The sequence below is a fragment of the Penicillium macrosclerotiorum genome, assembly GCF_028827735.1.
Source record: "Penicillium macrosclerotiorum strain IBT 26536 chromosome Unknown utg000011l_segment0_segment0, whole genome shotgun sequence".
Classification (NCBI taxonomy): Eukaryota; Fungi; Ascomycota; class Eurotiomycetes; order Eurotiales; family Aspergillaceae; genus Penicillium; species Penicillium macrosclerotiorum.
Window position 1 is genome coordinate 660655 of NW_026643090.1, and position 23059 is coordinate 683713.

Genomic DNA, 23059 nt, shown 5'->3' on the forward strand with positions numbered 1-23059 from the left:
GCGTTTGGTTGGAACATCCTGGATATATTCAGTGTCTTTCCCCAAAATCTAGCTGGGAATTATTAACACTGCTGTCGGAGATGGAGAAATAGATGATGTATGTAGACAATTTTGCCACTAGTTATCTGATCAAATCTCGTTAAATTTTTGAGATTTTCAATTAAAAATTTAATAAGGTATAGATAGTGTTATATCTCTATCTATGTCTGCTAGGAGAGGAAGGCTGGGTTCTCGAATCTCTCCTGGAGTTGTGTCATTATATGGACACCAAAAAGTCACGAACACTCAAGAGCTCCAAGAGACAATATTTTCTCTAGCCATGACCAAGATGAAACAGCTGACTTTAGATATACTTCGGATGGAATGTTTTGCAGGTGAATACTATGCATGCCTGTAAGATCAAGGATGGAAATGATCAGCTCCAAAGGGAGATTGGTGATCGTAGTAATTGGTGTATACCCAACTTCACTCAGACACTTTAGACGAAACGATCCTCTCGTAGCCAGTGTTGTGAGTGCCTGGTATGAATTGTCATTACTGGTTAATAATAAATCGAGAGGATCTTGGTTTGACTAAATAATGAAGAATACTCTGCGATGTATTTTCTGATGTGAGTTTGATCAATCAATTCATTCATTCATTCTCCATATGTGCTCCAGAGGCTGTGGTGGTAATCAGGATACTACCAGGGGGCTCAAAAGAGGACCCGTCGTACTACGAGAGATGCAATTCAACAATTGTCGTTAGTTCGCCTGTTGTAGTGTCCAGGGGTCTAATAAGTTAAGAACGGAGGGAGAATGAGTTATGGAAAAAAAAAAACCGAGGCAATACACATAGAGAGAGGAGGGTAGGAAATAAAAAAATGAAGCTGTGCAAGAACTGAGATTCGAACTCAGGAACCGTGAGGAACTGGAAAACTCATTGGATGAGCTAAGGATGCTTAGAACCTTGAGACCAGCGCGATAACCACTCCGCCATTCTTGCTGCTCTTATGCAACTTACCACCAAAATCACTTATCACTACTGGCTTTCACGGTCGGAAATTCAAAAAATCCAAAATACAGCGTCAAAAATCAAAAATCGAAAACAGAAAAATTAATTAGCTTTGCAAAAGCTGAGGTTTGAACTTGGAGCCCGTTAGAATTTGGAATACATTGAGGAGGGGAAAAAAAGAAAGAGGCTTTGCAAGAACTGAGATTCGAACTCAGGAACCGTGAGGAACTGGAAAACTCATTGAATGAGCTAAGGATGCTTAGAACCTTGAGACCAGCGCGATAACCACTCCGCCATTCTTGCTGCTAATATGCTAGATTTTCCAATTTACAATACAAGTAAATAGCAATTTTGAAATAAAACTGGAAAGTAAAAAAAAAAAAAAAAAAAAAACAACTTACAAAAGTACTCAATTTGAATTCGACCATGTCCTTAAGAAGAGATAATTCAAGAAATCCATCGTCTTGAATCCCCTGTGTTAAGAAATTTTAATAATTGTCTTCATCGGTTTCTATTTCGAATTAAGTAACGAGCGAGAGAGAGAGAGAAAGAGAAAGAGCGAGCGATAAGTCTTATTAATATGCAAAGTAATACTTGACAGGGTACCGACCTATTGCTCAGGCAAGGTAACAGGCAGAAAACAAACTAAGATCGTTAATGAATCGTAAAGAGGGATATGAATATGAAATGACCCGTAATTGCACCTTGAAGAACCTAATTTCAGAAATGTGGGAATCTCCTGTTGTATGGTTATTATTTGTATTAACAGAGGCAGGCGATGATTCATGATAGATCAGGAGACTATATCCTTTCAATACTCTTTGTCAGTTTATAGGTAAGTCTGAATGCAGATGAGTATTGTAGATTACAAGTAGCAAGCCTGTTGGCTGGGCAGGAGATTATATTTGGGGAGGGGGGGGGGTTTGGACAGAAGAATATATCTCAGTTTTAACAAAACCGGGCTTTAGGGATTGAAATATCCAATACGTTCCACATTCATCTAAGATCGGGCCATGCTAGAGTAAAACAGTCCGTGGAAGTATTATTATCAATTCTCTGTTGATCAACCGCAGTATATCGGTCTTGATCTGTCTTTTGGTTACTATGTGGAAGAACCATCCAAAGACAAACTATTGATCGCGACTCATAGTCTAACTAACTCATAGTTTAACTACCTAGCACAAGTACCCTCGCTGTCTCTCTCTTATCAATCTTGGAAATAACATGGGAAAGTTTGACCATCCATAGCCAAGACTGCGTCGCGTCGGTAGCGAGGGCGGCGGTTGCGGTTCACCACTCCATCTAATGCGGGAGTTATCGCCGAACCCGAGCGTTTCCCGAAGATACTCGACGGAGGGAAGCTCCCGCAGCCTCGCCAGAGCTCAAATCACTAAATCTAGAGATTCCATGGCTAATGGCTAAGTGCCGAGCAGAATGTGAGCCAAAAGCCAAATTCTTGCGGGAATATTAGAAACCCATTAAGGTGCGCTGATCCCGGCTCAGCCGGGCAACAAGGTCGCCGAGACACGGCGTTGGGCGGATACTCTAAATTCCCTCCGCCCGAATAGTCACCAGGCGGTGAATCGCAGCCGAGGATGCGTCATGCACCGTTATTTTCTCGTCCCAAGTGCTTTCCTTCGCTTTCTTTCTCTCCTATGTGCAATTTCCCGGTTCATCGACTTTGCTGAAGCTGCTTCTCCCTGTGTGAAACGGCCGCAGTGGTGTTGGTGGCCAACAATGAGCTCCCGGGCCCTCCACTGGCCGCGGACTGCACAGTCCTCACTCGCGAAGGTGCTTATACCCAATGTCCACAACCACGCGCTAATATGCAGAAACCAAGCTGACAAGGGCTGTATTTAGCAACATATTCCTCGTTCGGTTGATCATGCTTCAGGGCTCCTGGCGCAACCTGGGCAGATTCGTGCCCAGCAATTCGCCGAATTCTCGAGCACGAGCCATAATCATGAAGGCCTTGGGCGCCGTGCAAAAGAGAAACAGCTCGACCGAGTAAGTAGCCGAATTTAATTCTGTTTTATAATCGACCATCTATTTATTGGTGCTCACTCTATTTTGTAGGAATTCTTTTTAAGCCTCTTGAGCTCCGCTTCTACCAAACGAGAAGCCAAATCTTACTTATCTCGCTTCAAAGCCAGCCCTTCCAAGGCAAATCCAAAACCAGAGGCAGTAAACAAATCCTCAGAGAAGTCAGGAGAAGAATCACTGGCCTCCGGTGTGAATCTCGGCTCCTTCTACGGTGCGAACAGAGCTGTATATGACAGCCCGGTTTTCCGTCAGAACACAACACCGGCTCCACGAGGGCAAGAGCCTTCAGAGAAGCTTCACCTGGCGTTGATCAAGATTACCACACCGCAGTCCTTAGATGATACAGTTGTTGATGGTGTGGCTAAGACCTTGTCGCAGCTTGTCCGTCTGGGGATGGCTTGCTGCGTGGTTGTTGACCCCGGGAATACGGATTCTCCTGCCGCAGTGCGGCAAATCGCCATTGAGCAGGCTAACCGGATTTCGGCAGCTGTTGATGCACAGCCAGACTCTAAGTCATTTCGCTTGGACTCAGCACTATCTCTGTCTGAGAAAACGCCTGGTGACCCCACAGTCACGACTCGGAAAGGACTTCTCAGTCCGCTTTGGGATGGACATGTTGTGATTGTCACACCAATTGCATATATGGAAGAGAATCCTCGAGCTGTTTCAGTCTCTGCAAATGACACCGTCATGGCGCTGACCAAGGAATTTGCCGGTCTATCTACCCACCCAGACCCAGATGAAGATCCTACTGTAACCGCAGAGCGAATCAATAATTTGCAAAAAGAGGTCTCCCTCGACCGCCTCATTCTTCTCCATCCTCTTGGGGGCATTCCAGCCTTCAGTGGACCCCAAGAATCTCATGTATTCATCAATATGGAGCAAGAATTTGATGAAATCGAGGAAGAGCTCCTCGAAACCCGAAACATCCTTTCTGGTAAAATCAAGAGCACAATGAGCGCTAAGGATGCAGGACCGGCATCTGCTATTTTGGAAAGCAACCCCTTCTCCAAATTCGTCAATCAGGAGGTGGCATCACCCCTTCCAGGACAGTCAGAACAACTGCCTGGCTCCAAAGCAATGGGCTATGTGCTTGATGGCCATTTGGAGAATCTTCGCTTGTCCCGACAAGCACTGGCCATGCTGCCGTCGGCCTCTTCGTCCATCATCACCTCTCCTCAAGAAGTCGCCCACTCTGCCCGCCCCCCGCAAACCTCTACTCCAGATGTATCCGCCGTTGGAACCCGACGCCAGCGCAATCCCCTCATCCACAATCTCCTCACTGACAAGCCTCTTCTCTCATCCTCACTGCCGCCGGGGCGTCGCGGCCCTGCCAATGGCAAGGCCAGTGCCATCAGTTCACTTCCGCCCCATTCCACCTTTGTCAAGCGGGGTATGCCGCTGACCATCCTGCCGAACCCGCACATCCAGGTTTGGACAGCCACTGGGCAGCCCCGTCTGCAGCTGAATGACCCTTCCATCGACCTCCCGCGACTCGTGCACCTGATTGAAGACTCCTTCGACCGTAAACTCGATGTACAGAACTATCTCGAGCGAGTCAATGACCGGATAGCTGGTCTTATCGTCGCCGGTGAGTATGAAGGCGGGGCAATCCTCACATGGGAATCGCCGCCCGGAGTCGTCGATGACGGCAGCGAAGCCAGCGCCGCCCGCATGGTGCCGTATCTCGACAAATTCGCCGTCCTAAAGCGGAGCCAAGGCGCCGGAGGTGTTGCCGATATTGTCTTTAATGCGATGGTGCGCACTTGCTTCCCCGGTGGGGTCTGCTGGCGCAGCCGCAAGGACAATCCAGTCAACAAGTGGTATTTCGAGCGTTCGAGCGGCACTTGGAAGCTCGCTGATAGTAACTGGACTATGTTTTGGACTACGCCCGGCTTGGTTGAGGACTCGCAGCGGTTCAGGGACTATGAAGCCGTTTGTCGGGCTATTCAACCCAGCTGGGCTGACAACAAAAGTGTAATTGATTGAGGTACATAAAATTATGTTAGATATCCATTTGTATAGTGAGCTGTCAAGACTAGGCGGGAGATGTGAATGTCAATCAAGATCTTGTCCAAGCCATCAATATCGCGAATTTATCTGAAGACGTAATTCTATTTGAGCAATTTCCTGGCTGCGCATTTCTGAGTATCTTGTATAGAGTTAGATTGGAGTGACTCGAAAGGACGATTGTGTTAAGTTACAGTTAAGCTAGTTTGTTGATTGCGGGTCGCGCCCTCGCTGCTTTGTCATTGGTTGGTGGAGCATCGCAACATCAACCTGGCCGACCCGACTATCAGCTCGACCTTCTCTCCTTCACGGCGTCATGACACGATGCCCATCTGCATCGAGTGCTCATACCCGGTGTCGCACCTGTATAGTGCCTACAGTCGTGCTGATGACCGCTCCCAGGGAAAAGGCGTGCGATTGACGCAGTGTCCGCGCTGCCAGCGTTTCGCGGACAAATATGTCGAATATGACTTCGTCGTGATCTTTATCGACCTCGTACTCATCAAGCCGCAGGTAATGCCGACGCCAATCTAGTTCATAGGACCTAACTGACATATATGAATTCAGGTATACCGGCACTTACTCTTCAATCGACTTGGGCGCGATGACAACCGGTTTGATGTGAGCAGCATGAGCGACCCCGTCCAAGATGGCTCCTAGCTGACGAGAACATTACTTCTAGCGATCGATCATACGCCTCGGCATTCTTCTCCTCCTGTTCGATGTCTACCTGACCTGGGCCCGGCTCGAAAAAGACCCTTCTCTCGGCAATTCTTTTCTCTCGCGCACCCCTATTGTCGTGCAGTATCTCTTCTTCCTGACTCTGAACGCTGTGGCCACTCTCGCCCACCACCTCACTGTGCGCCTCCTCGCCTCCATCCTTGTCCCCAAATCCCATCGCTACAGCGCACCCGACACGACGAATGCCAATTCCACTGCAGCCAGCACGGGCAACACCACGCCGCTCCCCTCGGGCCCTCCAACACCAACAATCCGACCCTCTCCACCATCGCATGCCCCGAACGCCAAGTTCACGCAACATTTCGGCTCCATCGGCGCTCCTGCAAAGCTCACTCCCAACGTAGGCTCTACCAGCGAGCCCACAACCACGCCAGACCCATTCCCTACGCCCGCGCCAACCACAACCGCACCGCAACGCCCACCCCCACCCCTACGGCGCACATCCACCGCTCCAATCCACAGCATCCGACCACTTCCCCCTCCCACCTCTGCCAGTCCTACGGCGATTAGCACCGCCCTCCTCGTCAGCAGCTGCGCCAAGCTCTTCCCCATCCTTCTCGTGATCTGGGGCGCGGACGGCAGCGACAACACCACCACGGCGGAGAGCAGCGCACCCAGCGCAATCCGAAAAGATCTCGGTGCGTCCAAAGCCGCGCTCTCCTCGGAGCGCGGCGCCGCCGCCGCAGCCTCCATCTTGGAGTCCTCGCTCGCCGCGGCGGAGTCTTTCCTGCGACCGTACCTGCCCACCCGGTACTTGACAGGGCTGTTCCGGGTGCTGGCATCGCTACTGTCGCTGGGGGTAGTGGATACGCACCTAGTGCTTCTGAGCAATATCGAGGCGCTGTATATTCTGCTTGGGTGTGGGTATCTACGTGCCGTGGCGGTTGCGGTTGCAGGCCAGATTGCGCGGTGGGCAGTGCAAAGGGTTATCCTTGGGGCTGTTGGAGTAGGGTAGATTAATGTCATGTTTGCCGCATATCCCTGGAGGCTTGAGCTGGGATTGATGAAATAATTTTCATGTATACAGCATAAATTAGAGCACTCTTTCAATTATGCTTAGTAACGGTCTTGTTCATGCATAGGGCTGTCCACGAATAATTCAACTTTGTATTTGCCAGATTCCTACGACAATTGAGCTTTGAGCAGGATATAGCAGGATCCTTAACATACTGGAACGTCGAAATTGTAGAGCATATTCAGACAGCCTCACAAGGATGTACAGGATCTAATCAAAACCAATCATAGGGACAGAGAACTTCGAACAGAAAGATAGTGAGTAGCCTTAGACCGATATATCTAGCAGAGATCAATACAAAACAAAGAAAATAAGAAAAAGGCTGTACAAAACACCCGCAACCCAAGTGCATACGATTCTCGAAACAGGGCTGAACAGTAACTCATGGCCCGGTCACCGAAGAGAGAATCGCAGTCTCGACGGCCACCCTTTCACTCGAAAACACCATGTCACAAAGTAGAGACCCTAGCCCGAAATAATGGCGTAACGACGCAAGAACCCCGAAGCGGGAAACAAAGAAGACCCGATCACTCCGGGACCCGGCCCGGCCGGATGTCTGATCTTTTCGGCGAGATGAGGGGGTGCAGCTGTGCAAGGAATACGATTGCTGTGCGGTGTCAAGACCAAGTGTCAATTACAGTGGTGTAAACAGAATGGGACAGGGGATGAACATACCCCACATCAGATAGCAGGAGATAATCGAGAGGATGAGTGTGCTACGCCAGACCCTGGAGATATCAGATCGAATGTTAGCTTCGAGGTGAAAATGACCGTATGAGACAGCTTCAGTGTGAGAATCTGGGCAGAGAAGGCGACTCACGTCTGATTTTCGCCCTTCGGGCTGAAGAACCATGCTGCCAAGCAGAGGGCCACGATAATGATCAGGCCAAAGAAAAGGCTCCAACTGAAGAATAGGTCAGTTAAGATACTTGGGTAACAACAGACGCATGCGAGTCGTCTAAATTTAGGGCAGGGATGTCGAAAAGCTGCTTCTGGCTACATGTAGACCTGAATGTACAATCTGGTGCTTTCTTTCGGGCCTCGGAGTATTAAAATAAACATACCCGCTTGCCATATTGTCTAGAGTCTGTGTCGCGTCTTTCACGAAGTCTTCAAAGGCCGGGTGTACCTCGATTTGAGATCAAGGATGATATCGGAGTCAGGGACTTGGGGTTGCGGCGCACGGGCGGTTAGGGATGTTCCAGGTGGGTGACCTGATGAGAAGGCCGCAGAGTGACTGTAAGGTGTAGATCGGTTTAAATGGTGAAGAAGTTTACAGTATTCGACTGTGACCTGAGATCTCCGGCAGTGTGTTCACTTGGTGGTGCGAATCGCGGATGATGGCCAGGTGGGCGGTAACTCGGCAACCCGGGCTTGCGTTTCACAATTGAGAGAGGGCCGAGGAGAGAGAATGAAGGGGGGCTTGAAACGCGATGCTGAGTTCACCTGGAAACACAACAGAGCGGGTGAACAGAAAGATAACCTGGCCAAGTGGAAGCGGCGCTGGATGTCGGAGCTCCAGGAGCTAGCGGGACATTCTGCCTCAGGCCGGAGGGCGGTGTCCCGTCTATCAAAGATGTTTTGGTGTGGGGACAATATCTTGAAAGGCTCGATACTTGATTGCATCTGTTTAGGGACGCAATCTTTTTTTAACACTTATATTCGAGTATGCCTTTGAATATTCTAGGGGCTCTTTGCGCAAATCGATTTTGAATATGATCCTGCACTGGTAACTAAAAACACGTTGGATGATGTTCGTTCATAGGGGAAAGTCTCCTACAGACGAATCTCCGAGTAGCTCTCATTTACTCGTCGGTATGAGGAGAAATTATTATATACAGAAGACTCAAATAAGGTACTGTGGTAGTAGGTTTGAACCACCATTGGCTCGGAGATCCAGAGTTCGTGTTTACATGTAAACCCAGATGCTTCGGGATTGCTATTCTAGTATATGCGCTGACAATAGTTCTGCCATGTTAGTAATTGGTTATATATGCAATTTCTGCGCCACTATAACATCTGCCTTCATAGCTCAGTTGGTAGAGCGTTGCACTAGTAATGCAAAGGTCAGTCGTTCGAATCGGCTTGAAGGCATTTCATTTTTATGTTTCTTCCCATTTTTTTCTCTTTTCACCTCTCAATGCGCTCTCCACAAATTATTGTTTCGTTTTGTTTCTTGTCAAGGGAGTTTTTTCCGGATCTTTCTTTTTTGTGCGAAAGGTCGTATAGCTACCTATTAAGGGCTTTCTATGAACTGTTCCTATCCCCTGTCTGGGGAACGAAGTCCTCGACCCAGAATATATATACCTTCCCCAGTGTACAGGAAAATATCATCCCAACTTAATCCAGCCCAATATGCACACAGGCTTGCTGAATATATTTCACCATACTCAGCCATGTTCTTCATCTAATTGCATAACAGTTATAGGTGGAAACCGGAGCACCATGCCGCAACCGTAGACAGACGCAGTCTGAATCTACGATAGACACCAAGCCTACACTACACAACTCGCAAGGAAAGGACGGAAATTTTCCAATCTATTGCATTTCACAGATAGTGCAGCAAAAGCCAGAAGAATAACTGGACGTGATTCCTTGGGATGGCACACGCATAAAAGGGTCGGGGTGGGGGGAGTACAGTAGATACAAAAAACGGCCGGAGGTTAAGCTGGAGCCCGGCAGTGGGAAAAACAAGGATTCAAACGATACGGCTAGGAATAGAAAGAGGAAGGATCCACGCCTACGCGCCTTCGCGGCTCTTGCGGTAGCTGGCCTATAGGCAAGGGGATACAAGTCAGACATGGTGGGCTAGAAAGGGCTGGTGCAAGGCTTAACGCATGCTTACTTCCTGCTCGACCTGCAGTGCATCCACAGTCGGAGCGAGTTCGCTCAGGATCTCGTAGGCCTTCTTGTGGAACTCAAGCTGGGCGGCGATCAGATCGGCCAGGTTGCGCAGGGGTTCCGGGGTATCAAGGACCTGGAGCAAGGGGGAGCGAGGTATACGTCAGTTTTCGGATGATCACCATGGGAAGAGACAAGAGGAAGGGGAACACAAGAACAGGGAAAGTGTAACGAGAGAAAATATAAAGTACATACGTTCTTCATCACGCTCACAGCCTCCTCAGTCTGGCCGACGAACTCATCCTCCGCCTGTTCGATCTCCTGGCGAGCATCCTCGCTCAGGTTATCAAGGTCACCACGGGCAGCTGCCTTCTTGCTCGCCTTGATCGAGTCGAGCATGAGACGGGAGTTCTCAACGTTCTTGCGTGCCTTGGCGGCGAACATGAGGTTGGTGTTGAGCGTGGTGTTCCAACCCGCCAAGAAACGGGACTGGATCTGGGCGTCCTGGGCCAGGCGCGCCTCGCCGACCTTCTCTTCAGCCAGGGCATACTTCTCCAGTGCAGTCGCGAGCGGATCCTCAAGCTCGCTGCTTTGCACGAGAGTCTGGGAGCCAGCGAGCGAAGCGCGGGCGATCGCATGGTTGAAGGTCTTGGGTTGGGGTTTGGCGGAGGGCGGCGCGGTCAGGGCAGCCTGGGCCTCGGCAGGTGAGCCAGCCTGGGATAGGAGGGTGACCTTCTCGTTGATGGTACGGCCGAGGTCATTGAAAGATTCGCGAATGTTGGGTGGGTAGTCGTAGGCCTCGTTGGAGTATTGCGAGCTGTTTTTGAGAAAAGCATGGACGGTCAGGCTGGATTTCTTCTAGGAGGAAGTCGACGCTGACTGGTATGGCAGCGCCGAGAAACCTCATTCATTTGGAAATATGATTATACTCACGTCACTTGCAGCAGCTTCTGGTGAACAAGCTTCAGCGCATCGACGCGCTTCTCGAGCTCGATGTATTCATCGGGGAGCTGGGTCTTATCTTCGGCTTGGCCCAACTGCTCCTTGATCATCTGCTGGGTGCGCTGCGCGAAGGGCGTAAAGTTCGCGCTATACTCAGCGACGGAGTAAAAACGTCAGTCATTATGTTCGACGACAGTCCAGAACGGGGGCCACCAGTGATTGTGGTTGAGGGGCATGATAAGGGGGACCTGCGGGGGGAGAACTCGCCAAGGGGCTGTGCTCACCTGAAGTTCTTGCCGAATGCCTGCACTCGATCCATGATGGCTGGAGGGACAGATGGGAAAGAGGAAGAAGAGAAGGAGGTGTGGAGTGTTGAGGACATCACCAGCTACGAGGGTGCGATGGCCCATCCTGCTGCACCGCCTCACCGCACAGCACCGCCACGTATTCCATCAGGCATCCACTTAGGGCCAAAATGTGCATTATGCGGTAGAAGAAAATAGATAAAATAGATAGAATAAAATAAAAAAAAAAAAAAGATATTAAAAAAAAATTACACGAGAGAAAAAAAAATCCAATGCATCATAACCCGTGAAATAATCATGACAGTCGTCTCGTCCCTGCACAATCTGCAAATTCCTTCCAAAGATCAGGTCAAAGTGGCCATCATAGCCCGCATCATCCGGGAATTGGGTTCTAGAAAGTAGTCAGCCATAGAGTCTTGGAGCTGCCATATTTGGCAGGTGTAGAAGGGCGCATAAACGTACGACTGCGTTCTTGCCGGCGAATTTCCGTTACCTCCTCCTCGTTGCCCTTGTCATCAATGATATCAGTATCGCGCTGTCGCGTGATCTCGATTCCTCCCATCCGCTCCGCCCGCAGAAGTCTCAGTTCATCTTCCAAGTCATGTATCTCATGCTCACTATTCCGGGGACGCATCACAATAAGGTCTCCGGAATGGCGCGGCCGGGATATGGCCCGCTCCCCGAGGTACCCACGAGGCTGGACTACTCGGACAGGTGACGAATGGCGGCCGTGTGTGTGCAAAGATACTGAACGCGCACGAGAGATAGGCTGTACTCGTAATCGGTCCCGTTCAATGATTTCGACATCACGGGGACTCCGCGGGGATGCCTCTACAAGATATGCTTCCCGGTGAGGTGAATAGTCGTCGACCACGAGATGTTCTCTGGTTACTCGTTCGCGTGGAAAGGCTCGGACGGGAGACCGTGGTACATGGATGTACTCAGCTAAAAAAAGGTATGTCAACTCGAAGTTCTCTGGAGACTCGTGAACAAACCAACTCACTTTCGACACGTTGGGCAGGACGTCGGAATTCTTTGCTCAGACTGATGACTTCGTCAATTTGCTCCTTGGACAATGCTTTCTGAATGACAATGGTATCTTCCTACATCGAAGATAAAAAGCATTTGTTAGAACACACATTTTCAGTATCTCAACGACAAGAATATAGATATCTGTACCTCTTCCCGGTACGGGTACCCCAGGTCCAAGATCGCATGGACATGCACCCACTTGCGCGGGATACGAGTCTTCCCCTTGCGCGGATATGGCTTTTCTTCCCGATGGCGAGCACCACTGCTGGAGCGTCTGCGTGAACGGAATTCTCGGTATTCCTCGTCACCATACAAGTCCGGCTCGGCGATACGAATGTCTTCGTAGACTTCGCGTTCCCGGTACCGACCGGGTGAAGGGCCGTGGTCATACATTCGAGGGAGTTCGCGAGAGCGATCGTGATGGTCGAATGTATCCAGCTTGCGCCGGGGGATGCGGTCAAATGTATCTAAGGACGATTGACGCCTTACTAACCGGGGCGGCGCGAACGAGGGACTTTCGTCACGGCGCCGGCGGTCATGCGCCACCAGGGGTCCGGATGGATGTGACAGGTGGTCGTCCTCATAACGGCGACCAGCAGCGCGCGCTGGTGGGCCATATTGGTCTTCTTCACGCAGACGGAACTCGAAGCGCTCATCCTCACGGCGGGGTCGCTCCGCCACGCGCGGGCCACGAGAATATCGCTCATATCGATCGCGCGAGTCTAGTGTCCCGGTCGAAGAGCGGTGGTCGTCGTAGCGCGACATGGGTTGGACTCACTTGGGGCCAACTTAATAGGATGTTTATTTGGGTTGGTTGGGAGGGGAAAGGCTGACAATTTGGGGGGAGGGGTGGGAACCGTGGATGACGAGGGCGGCTGACTCGCGGGCCGACCAAGGTGGGGAATGAGAGAACCACGGGAGCAAGGGAAAGGGAGAAGGAAACGGCGACTAGAGAATGGAGAATAATGCAGGTGAAGCCGATCAGAGATCGCGATTCAGCCTTACGAGGGGTAGGGAGAGAGAGAGAGTGTGTGTGTTCAGGCAGAAGCCTAAAGACCTAAAGACCTAAGCACCGAAAGACCGATGATGACATGTTCTGCCAAGCGGGCAAGCGGGTAAGCGGGGGGAGGCTCTCGGTGGCGGCCACCAAATCGAGGCCTACGAGTCCCTCGAAGTCAGGGCAGAGCACCAGCACTGAGACAGCACTAAGGCACGGACGAGTCGCTAAACCAGGCTGCAGGCAAATCGTCTCCCGAATCAAGAATGATGACCGAACATCCCACTGGTGGTCTCACAGTTCCAAGCCACATGCTAATGTAGGTACACACATATGCGCCCCAAGTCTCTCCTTCAATTCACCTATACCTCTAAGTTCTGCATATCCGCCTCTAAACTCAACAGTCCCATGGCCAGATATGCCCGATCAGGCGGGCTGACCGTCACAAAGCGCCGGTCATCATTGCAAGGAACCTCCTCGGCGCGATGCAGAAGATCCTGCGGCTGTGGAGAGACCCGGTCAGCATGCGCCACATGGCGCAGGTAGGAATCGAAACTTACATGATTGTCGCGACCCCGGTCGGATTCAAAGGATCGCTGATATGGTGGACCGCGGCCCTGCTTGGCTGCGATAATCCACGACTTTTCACAGCCACTGGCGATGGCGTCGGATGTTTTCCAGCCAGTCAGTCGTGAGACGTCCCGCAGTTTGGCAATGGTCCAGCCACGCTGCGCCGGGTCCATATACTGCACACCAGCGAAGAAGATCGGCATCGTCATCTCCGTCAAAGAAGAGCCTAGAGTTGGACTGAGGCTACCTGCCTCTAGGTTGTAACGCTGTGGATAGTAGATGCCTCCAGTAATCCGTCCAATGGTTTGCGCATACTCGGTGGTAGTCGCAGCCGCTACACCGGCTGCCATCATCATGGCCGGGGGCATACAGGGGTGGAGCCGGTGGAGCAATATGCGTGCTGCATAATAAAAGCCCCAGATCACCGCGATCGTGTGCGTGCGGTACTGCAGGGCGGGTCCAAATGGAGTGGCTATCGACTGCGTGACATCAGCGGGTAACGGTTGGAAGTCGCGGCCTAGTGCCTTAGCAAAAGTGTCCGAGGCAGCCAGAATCTCCTCCCACTCTCGTTCAGCCTCATTGTATGTGAAATCGTCACCGCCATCTTCTTCCTCGGGCGAGTCTCGTTCTTGAGGGCCGCCATCTGCAAATCCAGATGGTAGGCGGACGGGTCCTTGTGGTGGTACCATGCCATACATAGGAGGCCCATCTGGACCCGGTGGAGCCGGGCCTTGACCAGGTGACCCTCCAGATGAATCCGAAGGGGGACCGGTTCCCCTGGAAGCAGAGGAACTGGTTGGGGATGGACCACCCGGAGGCCCAGGAGGTCCAGGAGGCTTAGGACCACCCGGAGGCCCTGGTCTTTTGTTAAAATTCCCACCAGCGAAGCGACCCATGAACTTGAAAAGTCCAGGACTTGGCTTCCAATCCAATCCAGATGCTCTGATGGCCTTCAGCTTCCGCTTTCGATCCCGATAGCCAAAGTCAGTCACGCGGGCGAGGAGTAACCACAGGTGATCAGCAGATCCGTAAATGGCGTCCAACCGACCCATACCAGCCCGCGGTGGAGTTTGGCATTGTAAGTAGTAAGGCATGCTATGATAAAAATCAGTAAAGGAATCAGGCTGTCAAGGATAATGGGAAGGGCTGGGCTCACAATAACTTGTCGCCACTGATCAAGCTATGGAACACATCTTGCTTAGTATACCACCAATATAGGTCGCATTGGATTCGGAAGTTCTCAATATCTTTCCGCGAGAAGTGCTTCTTGGGAGAGTTCATATATCCATCTTCAACGACCCCAAATTCATCAAAATTAACCGCACGGCCTAGAATAGACCCCAGGAGTGCTTCGTCGACACTGCCCTCTTTCACAGCAAAAGGGTCATCATCGGGGACGTCACCAAAGCCTGTGTGATACATGGGCGTGTCCGACCATCCCATCTGGCGACGCTGCTCACTGGCTTTACGTCGGTGAGCCCGAAGGTCCCGGGTCGCGCCAGCAAAGTCCACCTCCCTGATTAGCTGAGCCGCACCCGCAACGTGGCTGTTCCATTTCGAGTGGTCCGCTGAAATAACCTCATAGTAGGCCAAAAGCGTGGTCGCAGCGAGAGTACCAATCTGTTTGCGCCGAAGCGGAAGGCCTACCGCACGCCCGATCCGCTTCAATGCGTAGTGGTAATGTTTCATAGAAACAGTGGTGGTCGCATTTTGCAGGTAAGCAATATGCAAGCTGCTAACCGCAAGAATGGCTTGCAGCAAAGCCGGGTGCTCCAGGGCTTTGAGGGGAAGCGTATAGGTCCAAAGACCTTGCTGCGCCGGGGGCACAGAGACTCCCAGAACGATTGAGGAATCAGTCGGGTGCCGTTCAAAGATAGACAATGACGGACCGGTTGAGTGAATGAAGTGGGCAAAGATGCGGGCCGTTTTGGGATTATTCAGAGGACTGGAGCCGAGAGAGGGATTGTACGAAGCCAAGACATTGGGCTCATTTAAGTGGGTGGTGAACGAACGAAGTCGACGATCATCTTGATTAGCCGAGGCCATGATAAGACTCAGCTGGTTGAAACCCTCGGCCTGTATTTGATCCACCATCTCTTCATCGGATTCAACATCGTAGTAATCTTCATTCTCATCTTCCACGTATACGACCTGGGGATGGTACTGTTGAATGAAATGTCCAGATGAATCCACCTGCGCCAGAGGTCTTGCAGACAGCTGTTGATATGGATATACAGTAGTTCCGGAAAAGTGAGCAGCCTGGGATAGACAATCCTTAACATTGGGCCTCTAGGCCATGATCATACAGCTGGGGAAGAGAATAGTACATACCTGAGGAAATAAGGGATTCTCGGAAGGGTTTTCTGATTGCGGATCACCTGTCATCGGCGCGACTGAACTTGGAGCCAAGCCGGAGCCCTGAGGGAAGTTTGCCTGCTGGAAATCTGCCCAGTTGATGATGGGTTGCGGATGGGGATCGTGTGCTTCTTGTTCATATTTGGAGCTACTCTGATTTGTGGAACCAACGGACTGAAGGGGTATTTGTGAGTATTCAACATGAGTGGGTGGTGCTGGTGGTTGTGTGTGTGTTTGCGATTGTGGATGTTGTGAGGACGGCTGAGCCTGCTGAGGTGACCATGGCTGAGATAGCGGTACTTGGACTGGCAGAGCTGGAAAATAGAAATGAGGAGCGGCGGCTGTTTGAGTTACCTGGCCCTGCGATGGGGTGTTTTCTGTTGCTTGAGTCAGATGATATCCGAATGTCGCGGGATCTACTGGTCGTGGGGCCAGCATGGGGTGCTGCGCGGCGGCGGCAGCAGCCTGCTGAGCTGGGAGAGTGCTATAGTCGCCGAACAGCGGTACACGCATCTGGTGCTGGATCGGGTGTTGCATCTGAGAATCCTGATCAACAGGTGGGCCATAGGGCCCGAGGATCCCCAGCGGATTCTTGAAGACGACTCGCTGGGCATAGCCTTCGCAGATCCGTTTGGACTTCACGCAGTTGCTGCATATCGGTTTTTCCTCGCCGCACTTGATACGACGCTTGCGACAAGCTATGGGAGAGTCAATGATCTGAAGGAAAAGAATGACGATGAGTGCCCCACGCACTTAAACAGCCCGTCTTGGTCCTCTTCTTTGGGACTCTGCGCGACCCTGGCATTCGGGTTCCGGGAGCTTCGGCGTGATCATCGTCGATGGCGGGGGCCGTCGACGGGTACGGTGCTGGCCGATCGTCTGCCATCGTCTCCGCTGAAGCAGGAAGCAGTTTCAAGACAATTGAACCCTGCGCACATGCGAGGGCATGGTGGAGTCGGAAAGGATCAGAAAGGGTCAGCAAGTAGGAAAGCGGGGAGTTTGCGATACGGCGCGATCAACGGTCTGGAATCGAAGTCTCCACAAATTGGGCAACGCTGCCGAGCCTTCGCATCGCCGATCACCCGAGCCCATCAGTGCAACCGTGGAATTGGCACAGTGCCTGGACAGTTTTCTGGGTCCGTTCGAATCGTAAAAAAGACTTTGTTGTTGCGGAGTTGATTGAGTTGACTGAAAACTCGTGGCGTGCCTTGTGGCCTCGTTGCCTTAGCACCTTTCTTTATCTTTAATTTCCTATTTCAGGGGTCCCAAGGTCTACTTTCTCCATCCCCCACCCTCCATCTTGCATCCGTCACCTTTTCAACCTTGGACCACACAAGACCTGGACGGTACATGAATCTACAATTTTTCCCATTTGTTTATGTATAAGTATAATCCTGTTCATGGAGCTCTCAGCAGAACTACCTCGGCCTAACGGCAAAATCGCGGTACTTCTTAGCAGGGGACACCACCGCTTGCCTCTCAGACATCATGTTTGACGTTATCTGGAGCTTCGAACTGCAGACGGTGCAAACAGGAATGACAATGGAGGAGAAAAACTTTGTGCACGTTAAAGCCAGGGACCTGCATGATACCCAACAGCGTGAATTGTATTGCGCCGTCCGTGACGATCCGGTAATCCCGAAAGAGATTCAGACATTTCTAAGCCCGCCCAATTGGATCACCAGCAATGAAAATCTCACACAGTGGTTAATAACCTCAGGCCACTCCAGCCATATGTTCATAATGAGACTGTGATATCTCCAAATAGCATTCCAGGTGACTCAAGGACCTGGCTCTCTAGATCTACAATGCACAGAGAGAGGAGATCAAGGGCCACTTTGATCTTTTGAGAGAGAATTGAATTATAGGGTTATGAGGATTCAGAAGCTCAGAAGATGCCTGATCGACTACAATCGTAACTTGAATATATCTGGGTTGACAATATGGGATTGGCGTCTTCTCTAGTCTACCACTCTTAGCCCCTTGTGCCACTGACGCCTGTCTTCACAAAATTGTAGCAAGAATTGCACTCCCACTTCGATATGTCGGAGGATCTGAATACTCTCCTTGCATCAATGGCTCCATTTTTCTCTCCATCTTTCTTTGACCTTGTTTTTTGACGCCAAATTGCCGGTGCAGAGCCCCCCTAAGGAAGGTGCGATGATCCCCTCACTATATCGAGGAAAACAATCGAACACTTTATCGAGTACTTTCGCTGCTTCAAGATCATGTTTTATGCATTTAATAGCCCGAGCAGCTATACAATGTAAAAGATGATGCGCGTTGCCAAAGCTTACCTTACGCGTACAATTCGGGGAATCGAATAGGCATATGCCACAATCAATTAACGTGATCCACGATATAGTTACTAGCTGCTTTGAACCATAAACAGATTAATATTTCTCAGCTCTCTAGACCCCAGTAATCATATATAGTACCCAAGAACATGACGCTCGAATTTCCCAAGAGCAGGCAAGATAACTTTAAATGGACAGAAAATGTAAAGGCCGCGGGCCGGGTTCGAACTTAGATGACTCGTACCAGTAGAACGTAAAAAACGTAAAAATACCAAAACCGTGTAATGTAAATTGCTCTGCAAATCTGGAAATTGCGGAGAAGGAAATTTTGCTCGGGGGGTTTTTTTTTTTTTTTTTGGCAAGGTCCAACTCGCCGACCAGTGTCCAACTCCGCAAGAATAATATCTTGAGCCTCTTCAGGACCGCAATTGTTATCTGTAACGTCGGTGAAGACAACGCATAAGTTTTTATCGAATTCACCATGTTCGCCGTCCCCGGGTGGTCGGTTTCCAGCGCGGCGCTCAAGCAGCAGACTCAGCCGTCGCAAGCCCAACAATCCTCCGCATCGACCGCCGAAGGTTCCACGCCTAATTCGAAGAACAAGAACAACAAGCGCAAGCGTGGAAATGATCATGTCACTTCGGGAAATGTCAATGAGATGTACCGTAAGCACATCGAGGGACACGACGAGAGCAAGCCCTGGAAGAAGAAGAAAGAAGGCAAGCAGGCCGCTACCGCGCCCCCCAAGCCTGCCAATGACGCCGTAAAGGCGACCCCAACCGAGTCCACACCGGAGGAAGGACAATCGAAGAAGAAGCAGAAGAAGAACAAGAAGAACAAGGGCAATGCCACCGAAGCCGACAAGGCCCAGGAGGATGCTGTTCCTGCTTCTGCTGAGGCGAAACCCGCAGCTCTGGCTTCCACAATTGCTCCAGTACCTCCTACGACTTCGGCAACCCTGACTCCGCTCCAACAAGCGATGCGCCAAAAGCTGATCTCATCTCGTTTCCGCCATTTGAACGAAACTCTCTATACAACCGATTCCTCCAAGGCCGTCGAGCTGTTCAACGCGAACCCCGAACTCTTCGATGAATACCATGCTGGCTTCTCTCGCCAGGTGAAGGAGTCCTGGCCCTCCAACCCCGTTGATGGCTACATTCAAGCTGTGCGCCGGCGCGGCGCCGTTCCAATCCCCAAGCGAGGCAACAAGCCCCAGCCTAACAAGCCCCTGCCTCTCCCCCGTCGTCCCAACGGAACCTGCAATTTCGCCGATCTGGGATGCGGTGATGCCGCATTTGCGAGAGCATTGACCCCGTCTGCCAAGAAGCTGAACCTGAAGCTCAACAGTTACGATCTCCAGGCCCCCGATCCCCTCATCACCAAGGCTGATATTTCCAAATTACCCCTGGAAGATGGCTCCGTGGATGTGACCATCTTCTGCTTGAGTCTGATGGGCACGAACTGGGTTTCCTTCGTGGAGGAGGCATGGCGAGTGCTGCGCAGTGACGGGAAGGGCGAGTGCTGGGTCAGCGAGGTCAAGAGTCGCTTCGGCAAAGTCACCCGCAAGAAGTCCCAGATCGGCGCGCAGAAGCCGCAGAGCAAGAATGACAAGAAGAAGCCGAAGAAGGGCAAGAAGGGCGACGACGCAGACTCCGATATCGACGAAGCTGATATCTTTGCCGAGGATGCCCGCCCTTCAACAGACAATGACGAGACCGACATCTCGGCATTTGTTGAAGTTTTCCGGTCTCGCGGATTCGTCCTGCGCCCAGAGTCTCTTGACAAGTCCAACAAAATGTTTGTGAAAATGGAATTCGTGAAGCAGGGTGGAGCGCCGACTAAGGGAAAGCACGCGACAGGCTTAAGTGCTCCGGGCAAGGGAGGGAAACGTTTTGTGGACCGGAAGACCGAGACTGACGGGGCAATGACTGCTGAGCAGGAAGCTCAGGTGCTGAAGCCTTGTGTGTATAAGATTCGGTAGTTTGCTGTCTCCACTCGAGGAAAATAGCTTGGATACATTACAAGGGTTGTTCTCTCACTAATGGGTCTTTTCACACTTGTTTCACTACATACATTCACCTGTCCAAGTTGACAAATCTATCAGTATCTACTACTTGAAATTACAGCCATACCCATCATAACAAGTACACAAGTTAATTGATGAGGCTCAAAAGCGCTAATACTCTTATAAAAGTTTCCTGGTTGATTTCAAGCTTGTATACGTCGAGACAAAAGTGGTCGCCATAAGATAGCAGATTGCGATGCAAGTATTATATCAACTTAACGGGGTGGAAACGTAGTTACCGCGATCTGGATGAATAATCTATCTCGAAACAATGCGGGGACCCTTTAACTGCCCTTTGATTTCCCCGGAAGCGCTGTCTTTTGATTGATCCGTGGGATAGGCAAATGGTGGCTTTGCGATCTTGAAGATCCCCCAACTGGTGATTGAATACCCCTCAAGATTCTACGGGTGGAAAGGTTGGACAGGTGTAATCTACGTTGCCGTGTAGACAGGTCCATATGTGTTGAAGCTAGACTACATAAATCAAGTAGATGATGAACACAGGCAGACGAATACACAATCCATGCTTCTGACTTAATGAAGTGTATCTCCAGAATTATGAGTATAAAAACCAGCCCGTTTTTGGGAGCCGAACCAAATGTAGGCTGTCCGAATACCGGAGACATCGATGTATTTCCTCTGAATTACCTGTACCTTAGCTGACAGATTGTCAGATAATTGATGAAGGAAATGGCGGAATCTGGATCCTTGGAGCCCTCATTACAAATGGCAGCTCAGCGTTATCAGCATCTACACGACGCTGCTATGCCACCTGGCATGTGGAATCCTGCAGATCAGGTATGTATACTGCATTTGGAAATTGTCTTTGATCTGTCTGTCCAAGTCTATAGACTTACTTGTCTATAGAGGCATATGGCTGGAGCTTTTCAGGATAATCGAGTGATTCCATATGAGGGCATTAAAGGAGCGGATATAAACACAGCGCAGTGGACATAGCTACTCCAGATCCTTGCCGCCTATCTTGTTCTGCTTTCAGAAGGACCCCGACGAGCTCAAATGTGTCAAATCGAAGTGCATAGAAAGGAAACCTATTTTTACATGGATCGGTGGCTACGACAACGAGGACACTTTTTACTATCGCATCCAAAGTCCCATCGTTTGGTCGAGTTCGACCACCATTCGGGCGTTTTACTTACAAACAAGGAGCCTGCCAAATACCATGTGCACACAATTATCCGGACGCTGAACGGGAAGGATTATGGTCAGGAATGTCTAAGACTTCACCGACAGGCTCATTCGAGTGACTAAAACCTATTACCTGGGGTGGTTTTCCAACTTTAATAAGTTCTTCGCATCGTTGATCTGTCGAGTATCATCCCTAGAGAGATAGAGCCTGACCGAATTGGTCCCACAGCTGAATAAAGGTCGTGTAGTTTATTTCAAGGTACCATGCAGAAGCAAGGTAAGAGCCCTTGGCCCCCTAAGGTTGATTGTCTACCTCCAAATAATGGCTAGTTGCTTATTGATTTCCACCCAGTTGTGCCACTGCCCGGCCCATTTCCTCATCATTGTAGATGCTGAATCCCTTCTCTTTGGTCACGCTCGCCAACTGAACATTCTTCGCATCAAGCTTCTCTTCCATTACCTGCTTGAGTGTCTTCAGCACAAGCGTTTCGGCCTCGGCGAGTGTCAATGACCGGTGGTATTCGTTCTGCAGTTCGGCCTGCGCGCCTTCGCTTCCGGAACCGATAGCCTTGGCGTCATACCGGTAGAAGGTACCCGATGGCTCGGCATGATATCTAAAATTTACGATGAAGAATTAGCCGCATTCTGAGTTTGTACGTCAGGCAGGAGACGCGTGACGCACAGCTGAGGTCCATCCTCATCGTAACCCGCAATTAACAACGCAACACCGAACGGTCTGCTCATAACACTCTCCTCGTCGTCACCACTCTCTCCGAATCGGAGAGCCAAATCGCAAATGGCCTGTGTGGTACTCTCAACACGGAGCGGCTCTGCATAGTGGAAGGCATGGTTCTGGCATTCGACACGGGCGTGTTCGACAAGGTTACGGGCATCGGCTTGCAAGCCGGACATAGCGCAGCCGATATGCTGATCAATTTCGACAATCTTCTCGACAGAGGATGCTTCGAGGAGGGTGGATGTGACACGCTTCTCGACACCGAGGATGACGCCTTCCGATGTTGCAACCTATGAAGGTGGGGAAAGTTAGAGACGGGGTTGGACTTGTAAGCCGGATCGCGTTGGCCGGCTTCGATACTCGATGATCATGCAACGGTTCGATTGTAGAATGACATCTCATGATGACCGACAACTGGAGGACGGAGAGTGGGCAGGGCAGGACGTACACCGATCGCCGTGGAACCTAGCTTGATAGCTTCAAGAGAGTATTCGACTTGGAATAGACGGCCTTCCGGGGAGAAGGTGCTGCGGAGGGAAGAAAAGTCAGAAGAGGAGCTCCAAACCAGAAAGGACAAAATTCCGAGCTCAGGATGCGTACTTGATACCACGATCTATCCGCAATGTTAGCAATGCCAAAGCGCAACGGCTCGGAGGACGTGACGAAGCTTACCATATTCTGAGCGTGCAATGAACATGATGGCGAATCTGGCAATATGAGGAGAGCGTAAGGTATCAAGAGAACGAGAGAGCCCAGGAAGAAGATAATACAAAGCTGAGATGGACGAGAGGGAGGGGGCGGACTTGGACTGGGAGGGAGGACGGAGCTCTTGGAGGCGGGAAGCTCTCACTTACGCAAGTTGGCGAGTGCCTGGACGGGCCTCAGGCGGTGAGGCAGCCACGCTGCCCGACGAGCTTCCGCGATCATTGTTTGGTTGTTGTCGAGCTCGCCTTGTCGCGAATTCCATGATT

The 23059-nt window shown here is 50.8% G+C and overlaps 11 protein-coding genes across 11 annotated transcripts; 6 read left to right on the plus strand and 5 right to left on the minus strand.

Annotated features, from left to right (window-relative positions):
* Window positions 1–2956: 2956 nt before the first annotated feature.
* arg2 (acetyl-CoA:L-glutamate N-acetyltransferase) lies at window positions 2957–5025 on the plus strand (the record flags this gene model as incomplete). The annotated part of the gene is made up of 2 exons (XM_057082918.1): window positions 2957–3000; window positions 3093–5025. The coding sequence occupies 2 exons, from the start codon at window positions 2957–2959 to the stop codon at window positions 5023–5025; spliced, it is 1977 nt and encodes a 658-aa protein (XP_056928273.1).
* A 345-nt stretch (window positions 5026–5370) lies between these two features.
* On the plus strand, window positions 5371–6742 carry N7462_011205 (sterol homeostasis protein ARV1; the record flags this gene model as incomplete). Its single annotated transcript, XM_057082919.1, has 2 exons — window positions 5371–5559; window positions 5729–6742. 2 exons carry the CDS (start codon window positions 5371–5373, stop codon window positions 6740–6742), a joined length of 1203 nt encoding a protein of 400 aa, XP_056928274.1.
* A 525-nt stretch (window positions 6743–7267) lies between these two features.
* Window positions 7268–7877, minus strand: N7462_011206 (uncharacterized protein; the record flags this gene model as incomplete). Its single annotated transcript, XM_057082920.1, has 3 exons — window positions 7268–7409; window positions 7623–7706; window positions 7867–7877. The coding sequence occupies 3 exons, from the start codon at window positions 7875–7877 to the stop codon at window positions 7268–7270; spliced, it is 237 nt and encodes a 78-aa protein (XP_056928275.1).
* Window positions 7878–9542: 1665 nt separating this feature from the next.
* N7462_011207 (BAR domain-containing protein) lies at window positions 9543–10904 on the minus strand (the record flags this gene model as incomplete). The annotated part of the gene is made up of 5 exons (XM_057082921.1): window positions 9543–9575; window positions 9648–9779; window positions 9899–10460; window positions 10577–10732; window positions 10870–10904. 5 exons carry the CDS (start codon window positions 10902–10904, stop codon window positions 9543–9545), a joined length of 918 nt encoding a protein of 305 aa, XP_056928276.1.
* Window position 10905: 1 nt separating this feature from the next.
* Window positions 10906–11088, plus strand: N7462_011208 (uncharacterized protein; the record flags this gene model as incomplete). Its single annotated transcript, XM_057082922.1, has 1 exon — window positions 10906–11088. The coding sequence occupies one exon, from the start codon at window positions 10906–10908 to the stop codon at window positions 11086–11088; it is 183 nt and encodes a 60-aa protein (XP_056928277.1).
* Window positions 11089–11234: 146 nt separating this feature from the next.
* Window positions 11235–12687, minus strand: N7462_011209 (uncharacterized protein; the record flags this gene model as incomplete). The annotated part of the gene is made up of 4 exons (XM_057082923.1): window positions 11235–11281; window positions 11353–11835; window positions 11894–11993; window positions 12070–12687. The coding sequence occupies 4 exons, from the start codon at window positions 12685–12687 to the stop codon at window positions 11235–11237; spliced, it is 1248 nt and encodes a 415-aa protein (XP_056928278.1).
* A 594-nt stretch (window positions 12688–13281) lies between these two features.
* N7462_011210 (uncharacterized protein) lies at window positions 13282–16730 on the minus strand (the record flags this gene model as incomplete). Its single annotated transcript, XM_057082924.1, has 4 exons — window positions 13282–14584; window positions 14646–15706; window positions 15821–16542; window positions 16598–16730. 4 exons carry the CDS (start codon window positions 16728–16730, stop codon window positions 13282–13284), a joined length of 3219 nt encoding a protein of 1072 aa, XP_056928279.1.
* A 602-nt stretch (window positions 16731–17332) lies between these two features.
* On the plus strand, window positions 17333–17763 carry N7462_011211 (uncharacterized protein; the record flags this gene model as incomplete). Its single annotated transcript, XM_057082925.1, has 2 exons — window positions 17333–17476; window positions 17713–17763. The coding sequence occupies 2 exons, from the start codon at window positions 17333–17335 to the stop codon at window positions 17761–17763; spliced, it is 195 nt and encodes a 64-aa protein (XP_056928280.1).
* Window positions 17764–18622: 859 nt separating this feature from the next.
* Window positions 18623–20122, plus strand: N7462_011212 (25S rRNA (adenine645-N1)-methyltransferase; the record flags this gene model as incomplete). Its single annotated transcript, XM_057082926.1, has 1 exon — window positions 18623–20122. The coding sequence occupies one exon, from the start codon at window positions 18623–18625 to the stop codon at window positions 20120–20122; it is 1500 nt and encodes a 499-aa protein (XP_056928281.1).
* Window positions 20123–20896: 774 nt separating this feature from the next.
* Window positions 20897–21163, plus strand: N7462_011213 (uncharacterized protein; the record flags this gene model as incomplete). The annotated part of the gene is made up of 2 exons (XM_057082927.1): window positions 20897–21004; window positions 21074–21163. The coding sequence occupies 2 exons, from the start codon at window positions 20897–20899 to the stop codon at window positions 21161–21163; spliced, it is 198 nt and encodes a 65-aa protein (XP_056928282.1).
* Window positions 21164–21686: 523 nt separating this feature from the next.
* Window positions 21687–23055, minus strand: pup2 (proteasome core particle subunit alpha 5; the record flags this gene model as incomplete). The annotated part of the gene is made up of 4 exons (XM_057082928.1): window positions 21687–21966; window positions 22035–22378; window positions 22465–22615; window positions 22943–23055. The coding sequence occupies 4 exons, from the start codon at window positions 23053–23055 to the stop codon at window positions 21687–21689; spliced, it is 888 nt and encodes a 295-aa protein (XP_056928283.1).
* Window positions 23056–23059: the final 4 nt, after the last annotated feature.